The sequence below is a fragment of the Seriola lalandi genome, unplaced genomic scaffold (assembly GCF_002814215.2).
Source record: "Seriola lalandi dorsalis isolate HSWRI2012SDOR001 ecotype SW California unplaced genomic scaffold, Sedor1 jcf7180002054336, whole genome shotgun sequence".
Lineage (NCBI taxonomy): Eukaryota > Metazoa > Chordata > Actinopteri > Carangiformes > Carangidae > Seriola > Seriola lalandi.
The window spans coordinates 300,750-320,633 of NW_019524889.1; the positions used below are offsets into that span (position 1 = coordinate 300,750).

Consider the following 19,884-nt stretch of genomic DNA (forward strand, 5'->3'; position numbering starts at 1 on the left):
CCCCAACTTTCTGCACTTATTTTTCTGACTGTGGTCTACCATCTCGACTATCCCCTGTGTGCGTGCGTGCGTGTGTGTGTGCATCACGTGATCAGTGATGTAAAGGCTAGAAAAGCTGTGCTGGTTAAAACAGAAACACTCTGTCAAAATGTAATAACTCTCAATAATTTATAGGTTATAGGTTCCAGGTCTGGACGCGAAAGTGTCTAGACCTGGACTGTGGTCCACCTATTATTGACCTTGGCTTTTTGATGTCACTATGCCTACATAAAATAGAGCAACGTCATCTACAAAACTGTAGCCAAATGTAACTTAATAGTAGCACCTGACAACGCAGCCCTGGCTGCACCCACAGAGAATGGTCAAGACGTCCAATATTAATGAAAATACAGTTTCTGGGTGCCCGGTAGCTCAGCTGGTAGAGTGTCCTTAACGTAGCGAAATCCGACCCAGGCACTTTGTTGCATGTCATCACCTATCTATCCCCTACCTTTCCTGTCTCTCTACTAATATACTTTTTAATAAAGCAGAAAATGCTAGAATGCACCCGATTTATTTTAATTTGATGTCAAAACTACATTTTACAGTTTTTATAAAACAACCAATTTTACTGAAGCTACTTATCTGTTTTACTCTAATTATAATTTAGCACATTTAGCTGATCAAATCCCAATGCTGAGCTCTAAGTAAATTACAAACCAATCAGCAAGACCTAAGACTGAAATGTGTCTGTAATTCTGCAACTTTGCAATGTTTTCTATCTCAGACTTTGATTCTTTTGCTTATTTTATTAGTTTAAATGTAAACAGTCGAACACACATGTAACACTTGTGAATTCTTCATTCAGGTAGTTTTCCCAATTAATAAACCATCTACTCATTATGAATTGAAAACACAGTAACCAGGATAGCACCTGAGATAAAATAGTCACCTGATCATATACTGCACAACTTACCTTTGCACACTGCATGTGGTTGCAGCCCTCATTTTTCTGTATCGGGGACTTGCAATTGGCACAGGGTTTGGAGTTACTGAGCAACCATAAGCAGTTAGCTGCATCCTCATAAGCTTCGCTCACACCAGCCACTTCAAGAGGAGGAGGGGGAGGTAAACAGAACAAATAAAGGCATAATGAGACAGAGTGAGAATGGTTATTACCACAGCATCTAAACAGTCCACTGCACTGAGTGGGAAACTGTCCTGCCTGACTAATGTGTATTCCTTTAATATTTTGCTAACATCTCCCAAGATGCTCATGCCCCCACCCACACACACAGACAGAATAATTGGCTATTATCAAAGCACCTCTGATGTGCCGTTTGAAATGCCAAGATAAAACAGAATCTGGGGAAATCGAAGGGGAAGATAGTTCCAAAGTAAAAGAATTGCTTTTATCTTTCAACTGTCTCGTCAACGAAGTGGCTTGGTTGAGCAGCTTGGGCCATCTTAAATCATCTATTAGATTGCCCACAAGCCAATTACTGCTTCTTAACATTCCATACTTTCAACGAGTGGGTTGTTCATTTTAATTAATAATTTATCATCAGCATGGTGGATTTTAATTGTCTTAGTGCTAAACTGTTTGTAATTACTATGGTTGAGTTCCAGACAATTTAACTCCAAATCAATCACTTGACTGCGAACCAAGAAATTCCAGGCAAGTAAGGGCAATGGCTAATAAACTAAACTGTTTTTACAATTTACCACAAGGTAGCTGAATATAATTCTACTGGTATAACGAGTTAGGTGATGTAGGAATAGATAAAAATAAAAATGTAAATATTCTGCAATTATTCCTTAAAGCCATTTTAAATTACATCTGTAAAAACAGCATGAACTTAGAGGTTTAAGTCAGAACACTGTACGTTTTGTAAATTCAGGTGTATTAATATGTCTGAAAACACCCAAAAACTAAACTAAGTCAATGCCTGTCAATACTCACATTCCTTAGGCCTCATCTCAGTGACTTTATGTAGCCACAACTTCCAGGTCTCACAGTCACAGGGCTCATGGGCCTCACCTTGACACTCCCTGGAATACAAATAAACAAAGATGAAGATTGGAGTTGAAATTAACTATTCGATGCAAACATCTGGCTCTTGCCTATACGTGAAATCAGGTCAAATGATGAACACACCAATCGCACAGTGCTGTCAAAACCGTCAAACCATCATCAATTGGCGATTTCTGCCTTCCTCATGCCAGGGGAACTATAGAAGTTGGACCTGTGTTACATCCAGTTCCATTACTAAATGTCATGTCAACTGGACTCTTGAGTGAACCTGACAGAGGGGATTGAGTCAAGATATGACGTTGGTGTAGCTGTGAGGGCATTCTGCAGGGCTCTGGGAGTATGAATACAAAGGACAGAAGGTGGAGAACTACACAGCATCTGAGCTCTTCTGCACTTGAGCATGCTACTAAGCTAAGAGACTAAGAGAGATAAAATCTGTAGTTACAAATGTGTGTACACAAAAAATGAATCGATACCCATGCGAACAAACACATACAAACAGCATAGATGCTGGAATTTGGCGTTCAAGAGCAAAGACCATGCATGTTCACACCACACATATGAGCATATTGAGTAGCTTTGTTGTGAAAAACTTCTATACATACATACTTCCTCACATCTTAACAAACATTTTAGTAAATATAGATCATTTCAATATCAATCCGTGTCTGTTTGTTAATTATGAAGATTGATGGAAGGAGGTTAGCCTAGCTTGGCATAAAGACTAGTAACGGCCAGATAATGAGTAGTAGATGCTTTTTACCAAAGTGCTTGTTGTTCTGACCTGTTCTGTTCTGAACAGTCCATTTTCTGTCCTATCCGATGATACTCTCAGATTTCTTAAACTGCTGTTTGGCAAACCCCAGGCAGGCTGTCATATGGCTTTCACTCAGAACGGCTTCTATCTAGCCACTCTATCATTTGGAAATATCGGTGGAGTGCTGTTACCAACAGAGCATCAGAGCCTTCTGTTGCAGAGGCCACTAAATTCTTGGTTGGCTCCATTCCTTCCTAGATACTGGGTTTGACTTGATACTCAACTCTCAGATACGTATGAGTGATTTCAAACTTTTTTTGTTTCACAGTGATAGAACACTGGAGAACTTGATTTTAAAATGAAAAAACAAATGTGTTTCCACTTTGTAATTTTGGGGTAGTGTGTGTAATGGCAAAACATGCAGATGCATCTGTTTACACATAAACATCAAGACAGACAGACACTTCTGATGTTTCTAGTTCTTTTCTATTGTAATAAAGAGCCTTTTTGACTCCTACTCAAACTGTTAAAAACATCAACATTCTTGGCTTTCAAAAGTTTTGTTCTCAGTAATCTCTATTATTACTATTATATTAGAATACTGAAAGTTGAAGTCAACAATTAAAAAATAATACACACAATTCCAGAAATGTTTACGTTTCAAATATAAAGGTATGGTACTGAGTACTGACCAGCAGAAGAGGTGGCCTTTGCCACAATCTACTGCAGGGGCCTGAAGGAGGGGAAAGCTAAGAGGGTCTGAGGTGGAGGTCCCTGGACCCTGAGTGTTTAGTCGCACAGCCCTTTCACACCCTGCCACAGGACACCAGCGGATTGCTGGATTGTTCTCCACAAATGCCTGTAACAGAAGAAGCAAAGATTTAAATTAATTGGCAATTCAACAATCTATTGTTGAAGTATAGGTATTTTAGTGACGGTGACTGTATTACACTTTACATTACAACTCTACCACAACATGTCAGTTACAAGTTTGAAGGTTTCTGCCTTAAAAGATCACTGATTTTTCCACTTGGTGTGAATTTATTTTTTTCAGGTTTGAAATGGTGCACACACAAGTGGCTTAAGAATCTGAAACATAACAAATGAAGCTGATAAAAACATGTTGATTTACGCTCCAATAATCCCCTACACTGTGCACGTTTTCCTTTTCTATAACGTTTCTTAAGTGCTGCTCAATTTTTTTGAGTAATTCTTTACCCAACAAGGAAAATAATCGCCCAAATATGATGACTGTGCCTGTGTAACCTAAATGAGAAAATGTTAATGTTTCTATGACAGTCATTGGTTGATAGTTACATCTAACAATCTGTTGAAGGCGAGATAAACAATAACATTGTGGTGAATGAAGCATGGTACACTGGAGAAGCATTGCAAGACATGTTTTGTGTTACTGAAGTTCACACTGATCTGTACCTTGCTGTGTGTCCTGTCAAAGTAAGAAATCAGGCAGTTTGCTCACATAAAAAATCCTGTTTCCAAGAATTGATTTCTAATTTATTGAGTTCAACTGAACTTCATGGCTTACCTTTCATGTCCATCTCTCTTTCATCAGTCTTTGCCCCTTTGTGCGCTTCCAATTGGCATCTATATTCATTCATTCATTCATCTACAATTTCAATATTCTGTGTAGAAGGCTGATAGTTAAAAGAAAGGTGTTTAGTGTGTACACATCTGTGTTTTTCATTTAGTTTACCTTGATGTCAAACTGCAGGTAGCGCCTGTCCATCTCTCTAGACACCACACTCTCTATGACTTCCACAGGCACAAGCTGGTAGCAGTCAAAGGCCGGGCAGAAGATGTTATGGGCTTCACCCTCTTGGATCTTCAGATTTAGAAACCTGAGGAAGCATACATGCATTGCAGGGAGCCATTAACTTAACAGAAAAGCACAGATCCGTGGAAGGAAATTAAGGACATCCCAAGTTAATCTACAGAATCTGCAGTACAAGCCAAAATACAGCATACCCTTCCCAGCATGCTCTGCAGAACTCGTGGCCACAGGACATGTCAACAGGTTCCTCAAAAATGGAGATGGAAGACATGCAGATACCACACTGTAAGACAAAAGAAAAGAGATGCAATCTGTTTTAAGGCCATGATACAAATTGTTTCAAGTCCATCTAGATAAATAAAGCCTGCCATAAAAACAAAGCTTCTGAGTAAACTCTGTAGTGGCAATTTCAAAAGGCCCTCCATTACAATCCATCATTATTTTATGTCACACTGAATGAAAACCCAAGCAGCCTTTGAGAAAATCCCTCACAGGTTTTTGCCTAAAATTCTTGAGAATAAGTCGACTGGGCAATCTTCTCAAAATGTGCTGATGGGTGGCCTAATTTTAATATTAAATTGTTTTACTAGGCAGAGAATATTATGCCATAATAAGATGATATGTCAATGTGCATAACTACACACAATGGCAGTTCTTGATGTATGAAAAAAATTTGCTAGCCAAGGCCAGAATGATGACCTCTCCTTAGCATGTGGCTTATTGATTACTGTTCTGTCATCAGATGTATTTTCTCACACCCACAAACTTGAGACACACACAGATACAAATAGGGACAAACACACTCACTCACACACACAGGCCTTGTTACAGTGAAAGACTGACCCTCACAAAAGACAAAGGACATAGTGTACTTCAACGATGTAAGTATTGATTTGTGAAAGAGCAAAATGTGATATAATCAACTGTAACCTTTAAACAGGCCCTTAAGTAGACCCGGTCGATTGGCACAGTGCACTTCAATGCACGCCTACTCAGAGCCACAACAAAAGATCCTGTCAGACAAATGCAACCTATAATTTCTCATAAAGTAACTGATAAATCAAGTCTGTCAACTTCAGCTATCAACAGTCTAGTTCACACACTGAAACACTGGATTGAAATGTCCACTTAAGGATAAATCATCATCCAAAAGGATTACGTCTTCTGACACCCTCTGACACATCTGATTTTCCGCACAGGCAGCAATGTCATTTCAAAAGCTTAAAAGACCCTGATCAACAATGTCAAATGTCAATGTCATATATAAATTCTAAAGTACATACAACGTCCAAGGAAATGCCACTTTTATGCTTACAGTGAAGTTCCAAAAAACACTTGCTGAGCACTTAGCAACACCATAGCAATACTGTATAGAGCCTTTCTTTGCTTGGCCTGGATTCCACAAGATGCTGGAAACAGTCCTATGAGATTCTGGTCCATGTTGTCATGACAGAATCACATCATTTCTGTAGATTTGTCAGCTGCACATTCATGCTATGAATCTCCCGTTCCACCACATCTCAAAGGTGTTAAACTGGATTCAGATCTGATGACTGGAACGACCAATGAAGTTCATTGTCATGGTCATGAAACCAGTTTGAGACATGGTGCATTATCATGCTGAAAGTAGCTTTTAGAAGATGGTAAATTGTGGCCACAAAGGGATGCACACGGTCAGCAACAATAAACAGACAGGCTGTGGCGTTCAAACCCTGATTGATTGAGGGGCCAAAAGTTCGCCAAGAAAACATTACCCACACCATTACACCACAACCACCAGCAGCCTGGATTGTTGAAACAAGGCAGATTGGGTCAATGGATTCATAATGTTGGCACCAAATTCTGACCCTACCATCTGCATGCCTCAGAATAAATCCAGATTAATCCAGACTACATTTTTCTAGTCTTCATCTATCCAGATTTGGTGAGCCTGTGCCGACTGTAGCCTCAGATTTCTGTTCTTGGCTGACCGGAGTGAAACCTGACGTGGTCCTGTTATAGCCCATCCCTCTCAAGGTTCGACATGTTGAGATGCTTTTATGCTCACCACAGTTGTAGAGAGTGGTTATTTGAGTTACTGTAGCCTTTCAGTTAGCTGGAATCAGTCTGGCCATTCTCCTCTGACCTCTATCAACAAGACTTTTCTGTCCGCAGAACTGCCACTCATTGATTGTTTTTTATTTTTCACACCATTCTGAGTGAGACTATTGTGTGAAAATCACAGGAGATCAGCAGCTTCAGAAATACTAGACACCAACAATCAGACTCAAAGTCACTGAGATCACATTTTCTGTCCTTATTCCGACATTTGATGTGAACATTAACTGAAGCTCCCAAACTGTACCAGCACGATTTAATGCATTGTACTGCTGCCACATGATTGGCTGATTGGAGAATTGCATGAATAAGCAGGTGTACAGGTATTCCAAATAAAATGCTTGGTGAGTATATAATTACAATACAAGCCATATTATTCATTGCAAACACTCAGCTGTGTACAGAGTTGCTGAGACACAACAAGCGTGAATAGTATTTTTTTGTTGACCTTTAGCATGTTAAAAAAAGCTCATAATACAGTTTTCAACAATGAAATCTAAATGTGCACGATTTTATCTTTAGGCTAAGCACTAATTAGATGACAGGACAGCTGACTTTGCGCTTCTATGCTGCTGACCTCCTCTGGGACACTGATTGTTATCCAAGACACTTGATACCTTTATTCACAGTCTTACATAGTGAGTGGTCAAACAAGACAAATTGCCAACAGCATAAAATTAGCTAAAGGCCAGGTGCCTTTGGCTCTAATTACCTGGCGTAATTGTCATCTTGACAACTCCTCACAAAGAGGACTGCTGAGAAAATCTCCTGCATGTTTGATAATGATAGGGAAATCCCAGACAAGGTCAGGATAAGGGTAGGGCAATTAAACAGGGGTGTGCCAACCCTCTCACAGCTGGGGGCAATAAGGTTCTATGATGACCTTGCAGACATGCAGATTTACAAACAGCAGTGGAAACTACAGCTTACATGATGTAGAGATGTCACACTTACATTTCTATGACTCATGGGACCTGCGGTTGTTGAAATCTAACTAAATATTTGTTTAGTCTTTTTAAAATTACAAGGTGCTAAAATGTAACATTGCAGATCACATTTGATAGCTGTTCATGTTCACTGTAAAGTGAAAACAAATAGCAGACAGCCACAGTATCACTTCCACTGCAGCCTTGCAAACACATACCTTAGCCATGTCAGTATCTCCCTATGTACCAATAATTCCTTTGATTACCAATTCTTTCATGTTTGATGCAGGAGGTTGCAATATAATGTCCTTTCTACTGTCTGTCTGCCCCACTGGGCAGTGGACATACACTAATAACATTTCTAGGAAGTATTTTAATACTCTTTTCAGAATTTGCCACACCATAATTAACAATCCACCGACTTTCCTAGGAGTAGAGGAAGTCTTGCTTGTGTTTATGTTCGTGGGGGAGATCAGTGAGATGAATACTAATGATTTCTAGCAATACAAGGCTGGGAAATAATGCAACATTATGCAGAAAGACAGGTGTGCTGGTGAAAATTTAAAGAATTCAGCAGAAACACAGGAAATCTGTGGCACCGTAGGGACTCAATTTAAATAAACATTGGAGTACAGTTTTTATGGGTACACTGCCAGTTACTTTTAGTGCAGTTCCATGCTAACTTTATCCTTTGCTGCTGTAGCAGCTTCTTGGCCAAGAAAACATGCTGCTCCCTGAGGCTGCTTGTTCTGTTGTTTAATTTCATCTGATAGCTCTTTGCTGATGAGTACAGTTACACGACAGACTTCACTAAAATCATGTTCTCAATACCACATCTGCTACTGTCATTTAAAGTTTTCTTAAACCTTTTAACTCAAAATTTCTGGAAAAAAACAATTTTTTTGTGTAACAACTCTTCTTAGTCAAACTTGAATCTAGTGCACTGTGAACCATCGTGAACGTTTTTGATTGAGTAATGAATGTATTAATTTGTTGATACCTATGTGACTCTGTGTTAAAGTTGTGAGGTGAACTAAGAGTTAACAGTTCTGCTGATCAATGCCTGGGTCTAGACTGAAGGTTAACTGTGGTGGGAGTCTCAAGAAAGACTCAGGAAAAATGTTCTGCTTCGACAAACAGAGGTCAGGATCCTGCCTGATGTCAGGCACAGGTGGCGGACAGAGGACGCGCCATCTATTTTGATAAATGAGTAAAGTGTTATGAATCATTTCCTCTATAGAAGTGTTGAAACCTTGGAAGCTAGTTCCCTACGGAGGAACTACAACCTTCTTTTTCATTTGCAGGATTGTCTGACTTATGCGGCTCAAGACTGATTTGACTGGTAAAAAAAAGTACCCATTTCAGTTTCTCTCCTGCCCTCTTATTGAATTAATTTGGCAAACAGTGGTGACAGGGAATCTGACGACATCACTCACCAGAGAAGAGTCATCATCGGCAGGCATTAGGCTGATTTGGTCTGGGGAGGTGACGGAGGAGCGGGTGGTGCGTGGCGTCCGGGGTGAGGGCAAGGTGTCCCAGGCATTGCAGCCACTTGGAGGCGGGTTGGGCATCTGTACCCCTGAGCGTTGGCAGCATTCCTCCGCATTCATCATCCAGGCCTCTAAGAGCTTCTCTCTGTCCCAATCTGTTGCAAAAGTAGTGAACAGTGACATAAGTGAAGAGAAAGAAATGTTAACACACAGAAGCATAAACGTAAAAGAGAACCCTATTAGTTTTGTTATGAGCATAAGACAATGAGTTAAGGAGAACTACAGTCCACAAAATAAATAAGCTGAGAGAGGGTAAATAGGTGACTATTACTGTAAGGGAAGTGAACATTGTAGTAAAGGCCAGTGTTTATTTAAAAAAGTTGAGCATTAAGTTAGAATGGCCAGTTGAGTTGGTCTTTTAAAACAGCAAAAACTCTCAACAACAACTTATTTTACCATAACTTTTTTCACCCATGTTATACACAAACAGTTACACAAAGCTTCTAAAAGTAGCACATGTGGATAAACATAAAAGACAACATATGGCAGAATTTCCATTCAACAAGACTCCTTGTTCTCAGCTAAACTCCCATTTTATCCGCACAAAATTAATTCACATAAAAAGTTTGTTTCAGTCCATCCTGTCTTATATTTAAGAGTGTAAGCTTTGGTAAGCACAATGTCGAACCGACCAAAGCCCACACAAATCCCACTCCAGTGGCAACACTACCACCTAAGCCTTACAAACAGCCAAGAACATAGACCTGCTGCCATCTGGTTTTCTGTTTTAGAATAGCTGTTCGATTTCACATTAGCACAGGAACAGCTTTGAGAGCTTTTCAGTATAAATATTGAATGACTTGTGGACTTTGCCGGAGTGCAAATACTCTGACAAAAAAGTCCTTTCCTAAAATAAGGAACATGACCCGGTCAACTGTGCAATTAGGCCATTATCAGCCTCAAGACACGTTTCACCACCAATCAAATGCCTCCGACTCTAAATGGCCTCGTTTAGATAATGAATATTGCAACAATTTCCCACAGCCCCATTCAATTAAAACTCATCAATGAGTATGACCCTATCTTCATGCCTTTGGCCCTTAAAAAGGGGTCTGAAATTAAAAGTCTTAAATATCAAAAATTAGCTGAGAAATACAAATTGTCAGTAGTACAGAAAGATTGACAAGCTTGCAGCTTCACCATTGTGATAAGAAAGCTGAAAATGTCTAATATGGAAATATAAAAGTAAGGAGTGTGGAAATTTGTTAAGGTTTTTACAAGAAATTAATGATACATAAGTCAAAAAGCCCTTCTCCTAGAGATTAACAAAAATCCTAAAATGTTCCATCCCTATTAAACACACAGACAGCATTCCCATGAGAGAGGTGAATAAATATAGCACCATTCTGAGGTCACTTTCTCCCCTCTAAGCTCCCAAAAGTATGTCTAATATGTAGCACACAGCTCTACAACCAGCCACTCGGCCCAATGAATTACAGAATAGGGTATTTAAAGACTGAAAATAAGGCAAAACTATGACACATTTGTTTGAAGTTTACTCTACTGACACATTTAAATTAAGGTGAAGGTTTTCAAAGGTTTAAAATCAAATAACAAAACTTTCTGAAAAAATAAAATTCTTCACACATATTATGTTAGTCACAGTAGTTTGTGAATTGGTGGCTTAAAGGTGCAAATCAAATCAAAACTGTGATACACTTTCTCAGCATTTGGCCAAGCCTACGTTACAAGAACATCAGTGGAGTAATTCAAGAGAAAGTATCTGATGTTTGTGGGCAAAATGAAATTCCTTCTATCTACTAATGTTAAATTGCTTTCAGTGATTTGGCCTATTGGTATTGGTTGTTAGGGGTGTAGGATCAAATTAAGGACTTCAAACTGACTGGGCAGAATCATATGTACTGTACTTTTCTACAACATGAACTGTGTCTGCATGTAACTTGGCTTTTAATCCATAGCTACCATTACATCACACCAATAGATTAAATAAGGAAACTAAAATTTGATACCTAGTCACTCTAGACTCTAATATCATTCTCCTTATGGCATTAAATCTACACGGAAAACACACAGTTTAGATGAAAGAAATCTTGTGAGTGACAAAATAGCAAGCAATTAGTTTCACAGATATTGCATTGCTTTGCTAACATTTTTTATGACTTGACAACCTCAATGTCAGGATGCCATTTCTTAATTGTGGACAGAAATTAAGCTGCCAGCTTATATTTAGAAATATACAGCAACAAGTAATATATACTTTTTGCAATGACAGAGCTCAAGCGAGCAACTTTCCTCTGCACACTATTGTTTTAGTAAGAATAGAATGAGAGCAAAAAAAAAGGTACAAATGTGGAGAATACAACTCCACAAACTTACAGTATATTAGTGACAACAATATGGGCAAAATAGCATAAAATAAAAGAGGGTTCACAGCTCGTTTGTGAATGTGCCAGGATTTTGCTCACATATTTGGTGGAGAGGACAAACCCACTAAAAACAGCATTTAGAGCATGTGACAATGGCACTCTCCACTGAGCGAAATACAAGTGAAATTCTTTTGGATAACAGAGGCTGTTCACATCCTGACTGCACGGAAATCACTGGAGTATGGCAAGAAGTTTATATGAGGCAAGGCCTCTCTAATCCCCAAATACATAAAACATTAGACAAATTTAACAACAAATGCTTTTTTCACAAGTAAACAGCAGAACAATATGTGCAAAGTAAAAAAGATTCTTCAAAGCATCTCTCAGATGAAAAAGCAGTATTTGTGCAGAGCCTTGGTCCCTGTTGCAGTTACATGATATTTGATTTAACCACTAGGTAACTAGGACATTCCCTGTGCCAGTATTTTTAAGAACCAGCAGATACTACCATGTGAGTGACTGAGTTTATATCTCTGTGTGTTCAATAGTACCATGGGCACGTAGCAGTGCCTCTGCGGTGAAGAGCGGGGCCTGCAGCATGTCAGCTGTCTCCACTATCAGCATGTCCTTCAGCCTCCGTAGATCCTGAGGCCGCAGGCCCTCGTAGAGCTAAAGAAAAGGGCAGGGGAGAGGAAAGGACAGGGTAAGCACAGGAGGAAGGGAGGAGGATGACAAGGAGAATAACAGAGGAAGGAATTAAAGTAAGGGGAAAAAAAAAATCAGGCCAGGCCAGGTTGGCAGAGAAAAGTAATGAAAGAGCAGAGGGAGATAGATGTGAGATGAGGGGAATAGAAGGGGAAGGAATGAGGGTGGGAATAGAAAGAAAGATGGAACAAAGGGGAGAAGAGAATATAAGTATTACTATCTTATAAAAGCCACCTGGCCTAAAATCTGATTTAAAAAAAGTTGTTAAAAACACAAATATGACAAATTAATGTTTTTATATATTTTTAATTTCTACCTAGCAATCTATCTAGCTAGCTGCCATTTTGGATTGATGTCATTGCCTATGTCACGGGGTTGGTTGGTTCTGTAGGCAATTTCTAACATCCATGGACAATCATACATCTTACTACAGTTTTATGGACCTGACTTTCACTAATGTACAGTGTATTTTAGCATATTAAGATCATCAAACAGTATATACTCAGTAAATAGTATATTCTAGTTATGGTTATATCTCCAGTCTTATCTATACTATTTATTTTTTCACATTCAAGTTCCTCTACTTCTTTGTATATAATTAAGCCTTTAATTGTATTGGTGTCTTTAACCTACCGCCATCTTTTTGTATTTGATTCATTTTTTCATGAATTTCGTGTGTGTGTGTGTGTGTGTGTGTGTGTGTGTGTGTGTGTGTGTGTGTGTGTGTGTCTGTCTATCAAGTGGCTGCTGTCACACTAATTTCCCTTTGGGATTGAAAGTGCTCTATCTATCTAGTATCTTTTTATTAATGTCTTGTTCATATTCTGGTCTTTACTTAGATTTTTTTTTGTCTGTATTAGTTGCTGTGATAGGTAATAGTTACTTGTACTACTTTTTAGAGATTGATTATCAGCTGATTGTATTTTTCATGAGGTAACTGTTGTACATCATTGCCGTGCAGGACCAACAGAGGGCTCCAGTGCTGTTTGCATAGTATTTAAATTATTGGTGAATGCTGGTAAGGGCACAGTTGATGTCTTAGTACCTGCCGACTTTTGCAATTTGCTAAATGTCGTCTCTTCCCTGCCTGCCTGGTGTGTTTTAGTGCCCTTTCCCTGCAGCAGACCAATGCCTCTGCACCACTGTTGTCGCGAGTATGTTGGGCGGTCAGTAAAGCACGTTTTAGGCAGTGAAATTGAAAGGACCTTTGCTGGGAAAAGATGTAACAGGTCTTCTTTTTGCTTTCATATGCTTACATTTGTCATGTTTGTTATGTAGTTGTTAAGAAAATCAATTTAGTAAATCATATTAACTTGATTGACTGTTTCATATCCACTTTAAAAGTAAATCAAATAAAGATGATTACTAACGCATGACTCAGTCAGACCAAAAGAGCTAACTGATGATGATAAGAGTCGCATGTCTTTTGGCAGACTATTTTGTGTGACTAATTTGTAATTGTGTGTGTGTGTGTGTGTGTGTGTATGTCTAACCAAAGCATTTGCAACTACAGACCTACAAACTGACTGTAACTGTTTCAAAAAAAAATGACTCTTCTGTTCATTACTTATGGATCTAAAGCTTTAAATAAATGTGAGTTTTTAATTGAGAAAGGAAGTTCCATAATACCCCTATGTGGGTTTGATTTGTTTGGGTTGGGTTGGGTTAGTGTATCCATGACGCTTAATCAAAAGAGTTTTATCTGAAACAGCAATAACAGTGACCGAATGTCTTTAGGTTAAGTTTGGTTGACATATGTTTTAAGTGACACCAGTTGAGGGGGACAAACCGAAAGCTGTATACCCACTGCCTCTTGGTATGTTATTCTCTACCTCTCTTCGGTCGAGGGCTGCGTACTCTGCCTCTATACCCTCTGCTTCAGGGGCAATTGAAAAGACCATCTGCGACTCCAGGCACAGGGCCAGCTCTTTGTGGTGCTGCTTCTCTGCACAGTCACATGGAGTCTCGCGGTTTTCGTTCTCTGCAAACAGGTCCGCTTCTCTCTGCACCAGGGACTGAGCAAGTGAAAACAAAGGGAAAATCCGTGTTTGAATCATGGGTCGCACACTGTATGTAGAAACATGTACAGAAGCTCACTTGTTATATACTGTATATACATTGAAACACCTTAAATTATAAAAACAGTGGAGTACCACTAACTCTGTGATAGTATTTGAGGTAAAGGCTACACAACTATAAAAGGAACGCAAATCACAATAATTTTGTTATAAACTGTGATCATGATTATTATTTACAATTCTCCTGTTTCAGAACCAATAAGTGGCCTTGTGCACTTGTGCATCTTATCAGAAATTTAAAAGCAAAATAAATTAAAAAAATAGCAATGGCTGAGCCACTTTAAGAAAATCAAATAAAATTGTACTCTCAAGTATGAATATGTAATTTCAGCTTCCCAAAACCTTTGCCGATTAATTATTTTCCATTTTGCCTTTTTGCTACATTTTCCAAATTTCAATGTAGGATTTCTATCTTTATATCACACAGAGGCCCATATCTAATAGGCCTGTCACCTGCCTACATCCAAATACTGAACATTTTGTTTCGTACACGGTGCAAATTGCATTTTGCTATAAATGCTAAAATAAAAAATGAACACTTAACAGTAGAAAATTACATAATTATGAATCATGTAAATGAATGATATAGTGCATTTCAATTTGATTATCTACAATTAGGTAAGTAGCCACAGTTGAATTCAACTTAAAATTGTGGTTGTTCATGTTGTAAACTAAATTATTCATTATGGGGATTACACAGCTTGGTTATACACAAGCCCCATTTCAAAACTGAACTAAGGGTCTTAACAAAGGCACATTCTTGATAGCTTAATTCATCTGAGTAACTTGTATGTGATATATTCTGCCCCAGGGATTAACAGAGGTTCTGTGTTGAACGGCATCTTCCCAAAACTCACCAGGGAAGGCTTTGATCAAACTTAATACAGTGGATGTGGGTCTGCAAATTATTGTCCCTTAACCAGGGTCACAACCGGATCTAACACAAGGCGACACACCAGCCACAATTCCACAAATAAGTACAGTACAAAAGGGCAGATATTGAATAATTTGTGTTAACATGAGGGTTACTCTGGCTTATTTTATCTTCCTTCCACTCAAATGCTCCCTGTCTTACTGAGGCTCTTCAGTTTCCATCTATGGAGCCTTTGATCTATACCTAAAACGTCATGCTTGTGAATATTTTACTTAAACCCAGACTGAATTATATCCACAGGATTTTATAATCTCACCTCAACACACGTCTTCATGCCTGATGCAGCAGCATAGTGCAGACAAGTGTTTTTCTTGTTGTCAGTGGCATTGACATCAGCACTCTCATACTCTCCATGGTCCAGCTTTGCTCCGGTCCATGCCAGGATCATTTGTAGACATTCAGCCCGACGGTGTTCATCCTCATATGGCCGTGAGATCCAGGGTTGCAGCGCCCCCTCTGAGATCAAGATCTGGGGCCCCATGCAGAGAAGGTGCAGAGATGTCTCATTGTGCACATTACGCTTGTTAGGATTTCCATCTTTGCTTAAGAGAAAAGACCTAAAATAAGACAAGGAGAGAAATAACAGTTGATTTCAAACTTTAATTCATTGGCCCAGAAATGGCTTGGTATGGGGGGAAAGCCAACACATTTTAGTTAAAGTTTTACTTTTTTTTAGTCCACAAATTAACCTTTTAGGGTTTACAATTTAAACCCTGCATTTTTCGTCTCATTTTGTAAGCCTAATTGGGGGCCCATAACGTTAAACAAAGTAAAAAAAACCAAATAATTTCATCATCCGACAAACCAAAAAATTGGTGAAAATAATCAATAACCTATATCACAGAAAACTGTTTTGAGCTGTACTGTACATTCTAAAGCATTTTAAGAAGTATATTGCAGAAAATTTTTAATCAAATGTACAGACTTGCACAGTAAAGACCCATGTGGAAATGCACATTGCGCATCAGCTAATTTATTATCGAAATTAGTTAATCAGTCTTGAGTCTAACAATTTTGGTGCTTTATGTGGAAACTAGAATTATCAGAATCATATCCATCCATCTATGCAGCCATATATTTTGCTTCCACTGGGCATTAAGGTTACTTGCTGCCATTTTACAAATCCACCTAGCATGTAAGTCATGTGCGAATGTAAAAGTGAGCAAGGATCATATTAGCAAAGAAAGGATAGGGCCTGAGAAGAGGCAAACAAATGCGAGATTGTTAGCTTGTCGGATAGGAAGCTCTTAGAGCCCCATCCTATTCCACCCCAGCATGTTGCATTCCTGAGAGCTGCTAACAGATGGCTATGTGGAGAGACAGATGGGACAGAGATATATAGAGATAAAACATGAAAATTTTTCTCTTACGATGCAGCAATACAGTAGTAGATGGGACCAGTTGATAAACACACTGCTAAAAAGTAAGAGAAGTGCTCAAAGGACAGCTTTTATCTGAACGGGTACCACATAAAAAATACAATTAATAATAATGAAAAAAATCTGTATCATAGCAACAACCTAAAGCTCAACGAATTATTCTTTGATCTATCAACCCTTAGATGTGCATTTTTCCCTCAGCGACAGATGCGGGTCCAAAAATGATGTGACTCCAAATGTGTGCATTACATCTGCTTGTTTGTTTGTCTGATTTTGTCCAGGCCACATCCTGACCTGAGTAGGCGTGTCATGGCGTGCCGGGCAGCATAGTGCAGTGGAGTGTTGTGCTGGTAGGACTCTCCGTATGTAGAGTTGGGATCCAGAGCCTCCTTGAACTGCGGGTTGCTCTCATACAGATGGCAGGCCAGCATCTCATCCCCATTGATGAGAGCTTTACGGAATTTGGTTGCTGTGTTTCCCATCTCTTCTCCTACCGTGGATTCAAGCTCTGACTGACACAGCAGCCTCTTAAGTTGTCTTCAACCTGCTCAAATCCAGCTGACCACCATACTGAAGGTCCTAAAAAAAGAAGAAAAATCGGTTTAATTCCTTTATGGCTTTGTCTGGGTCCAACAAGGCCTTACTAGCAGAAAAATAGTCACTGAGCACGTCTGTCACTGAAAAACTCCAATATAGTAAGCCAGTATTTCTATCACTGTTTAAGGAAAAGCAGCCCTGCGTCTTAAGAATTTTAATTACTTCCACTCCCTCTGTATCATTAAGATGAGAGATGCATCTCCAATGTTGCTCAGGCTGCTCTGCCACAAGCCCCTGTGTCAGCATCACCACAGAACTGTAAACTACCTCCCTGCGTTTGTCTTTTTATTTTTTGTTTTGTATGACCAAACATAATGCCAACAAAGCTCACACAGAGAGAAGGACAAGACTTCCTCTGGCATCACCAGGTGCTTCCGCCTCTCTGTGCCAATCCTGCCCATCCTACTGAGGCCAGGAGTCATTGTGAAGCAAGAGATCCTCAACTCAAGAACAACATGCAGCGAGTCAGCATTTCGCTTCCACCAGAGCACCATATGGTCATGACTGTTTGGCCAGTGTGATACTTTTTTGTATTTTTGGTGAGCTACAGCACAAATCCACAGAAAACAACATTGTCTCCTACAGCAGTGTGCACTACTTCATTCATTCATACCACCATGCAAATTCTTCTTCACGAGGATTTCTGCCTTGAAGTAGGCAAACAGTGTACATAAGAAAAGAAATAAGAAAAAAATACCACTCAAGTGTACAAACCCAATGCCCAACTCTCTATAGGTTTGCAAGTATGACAAAGGGAATGGTAAGCAAATTTCAACATTTCACTTGCAGGACAACTGACCTTTTTCCATTTATGTATACAGAGTCAAGTGTGGATGGAAGTGTCTGACTCATCCTCATCCTATCAGCCAATCTTTACACAATAACAGCAATCTGAAACTACATAAGAGGCTGTGCATGTGTGTAACAGATAAGAGTGGACAAGGAGTTAATTCCAGGCAGTTTTCATAACCCTTAGTCATTTTCCAGGAAAAGGTATTATTCACTGTAATTTGGGAAATGTTCAGTGTTCAAATAACATCACTGACACAATGAGCAAAACTTTGAAGAAAAAAATAAACATTTACATGCATAAATACATTTGGACAATGAAGATTCCATTTGGTGACATTAGTTATTTAACTCTACCAAAGCAATAAGTATATATGTTTAAAGTTCTGAGGTGGTCAACATGGTTCACATACACAGGCAGATACCTGCTTAAAGTATGACCGTAACTTCCCACTGTCAAGTTTCAGCCTTTTAGAAACCCTCTATGAAAAAATCCATTGGAGAATGGAGGTAAGGGGAAAAGGGGGCTGGACAGGACTTTGTGTCCTCCTCACTCTCTAGAACAGACTTGCAATTGGTCACTTTACACGCACTGTTTATTATTTGTTCTTTACCTAAAACAGTAAATACTGTATATTTATTTAAATGTGTTAAAAAATTGCCAATATTATGATCGTGCATAATATCCAGCCATCCTTGCAATGGAACCAATACATTTACATAATATACCACTAACACGTTCAAAAAAGTATTTGTCATGTCAACAGAGAAGGCAGATAGCACAATTTAACTTGTCTTGTAAATAAATTTGTGTCAAGCTTGTGCTATGTGAGGACAGACACGCTCATAACCACATAGTCAGAGGGCGAGACCAACAGACAATGTCCCACACTTGTAAACACCTTATCTTTGAACAGAGTTATATAACCTGGTAACATATACTCCTCAATAAGGTTACTCTCCAAATACATAACTAATTAACCTATCTGACAATAGTTAACGACACTCCCCCACATCAGCGCCAACCAACGATATCCGAGTATAGCTCTCTAGAAGGTAACAGCTGCGTTATAAAATAGAAAAATGTAACAGTTTGTCAGTTGCCACTTGTCACTAAACTCCTTCATGCAGGCCTTTCTCCATGTTGTGTGGTGTTTATATTTTCGCTAGTTAGCTCAAGCTGATAGCAGTGTTGTTGTGTTGTCTTAATGAAGAGTCCGCGATAACGCTTTGTTACATTTCTGGTTAGTGAAAACATTCGCCAGCCAACTGACCTTAGATAACGTCAGCTCCAAACTAGCCCGTTTGTTGGAAGGCCTAGTGTTAATCATAATACACAATCTTGCTTGCCAGCTGTATGTTATTCAAAACAAAAAACATCATGACGCTAGCTTTTGCGTTGGCTAACGTCAGTGCATACGCTAGCGGGTCAGCTAGCAAGCTAACCGTGCTTCTAGCCAACTTAGCTAGCACAGTTGATAAACTCGCTGTAAACAATGAGTAACAAGTATTTCGACTTACACAGATGGTACATCTCGCTGTCGAAGGCCTGACCTTGTGAATTAACTGTCAGTCGCAAGCGCAAGAAAACTAGGGAATATGTGGTTGAGTGAGGCAATGCTTCCCTATAAATAATGTGTGCTCAGAGCAGTGATGTTGTTCCTGTCAACTCTCCGTTGACTCTCTGCTGGCTGCTAGTCTGGTTGCCAGGTTTCAACACAACCCCCAAAACAGGCGGAGAAAGACGGCTTATTCTTTTTTTTTCTCAAACACTAAACGTTCATATACTGCTAAAGCTTATGATAACTCCAGAGACACAGACATTAATTAAGTTATATTTAAACGAAAAAGTTTTATCGGTGGTATCCTAACGTACAATATTATGCACTAGACATGCACTGGCCAACCAAGTGCGTGATTTTTTTTAAAATAAAAGTTC

The 19,884-nt window shown here is 39.2% G+C and overlaps 1 protein-coding gene across 1 annotated transcript in view; it reads right to left on the reverse strand.

Annotated features, from left to right (window-relative positions):
- Window positions 1–19,631, reverse strand: part of LOC111655929 (ankyrin repeat and IBR domain-containing protein 1) — a 34,033-nt gene extending 14,402 nt beyond the window's left edge. Inside the window, exons 1-11 of the mRNA XM_023407486.2 lie at window positions 19,467–19,631; window positions 16,854–17,138; window positions 15,437–15,737; window positions 14,001–14,183; window positions 12,015–12,132; window positions 9,023–9,231; window positions 4,758–4,846; window positions 4,486–4,630; window positions 3,464–3,630; window positions 1,943–2,031; window positions 956–1,086 (exon numbers count right to left, since the gene is read on the reverse strand). Of these exons, the coding sequence (XP_023263254.1) occupies window positions 956–1,086; window positions 1,943–2,031; window positions 3,464–3,630; window positions 4,486–4,630; window positions 4,758–4,846; window positions 9,023–9,231; window positions 12,015–12,132; window positions 14,001–14,183; window positions 15,437–15,737; window positions 16,854–17,041 (1,620 nt within the window). The 5' untranslated portion in view covers window positions 17,042–17,138; window positions 19,467–19,631. The remainder of the gene's footprint in view (window positions 1–955; window positions 1,087–1,942; window positions 2,032–3,463; window positions 3,631–4,485; window positions 4,631–4,757; window positions 4,847–9,022; window positions 9,232–12,014; window positions 12,133–14,000; window positions 14,184–15,436; window positions 15,738–16,853; window positions 17,139–19,466) is intronic.
- Window positions 19,632–19,884: the final 253 nt, after the last annotated feature.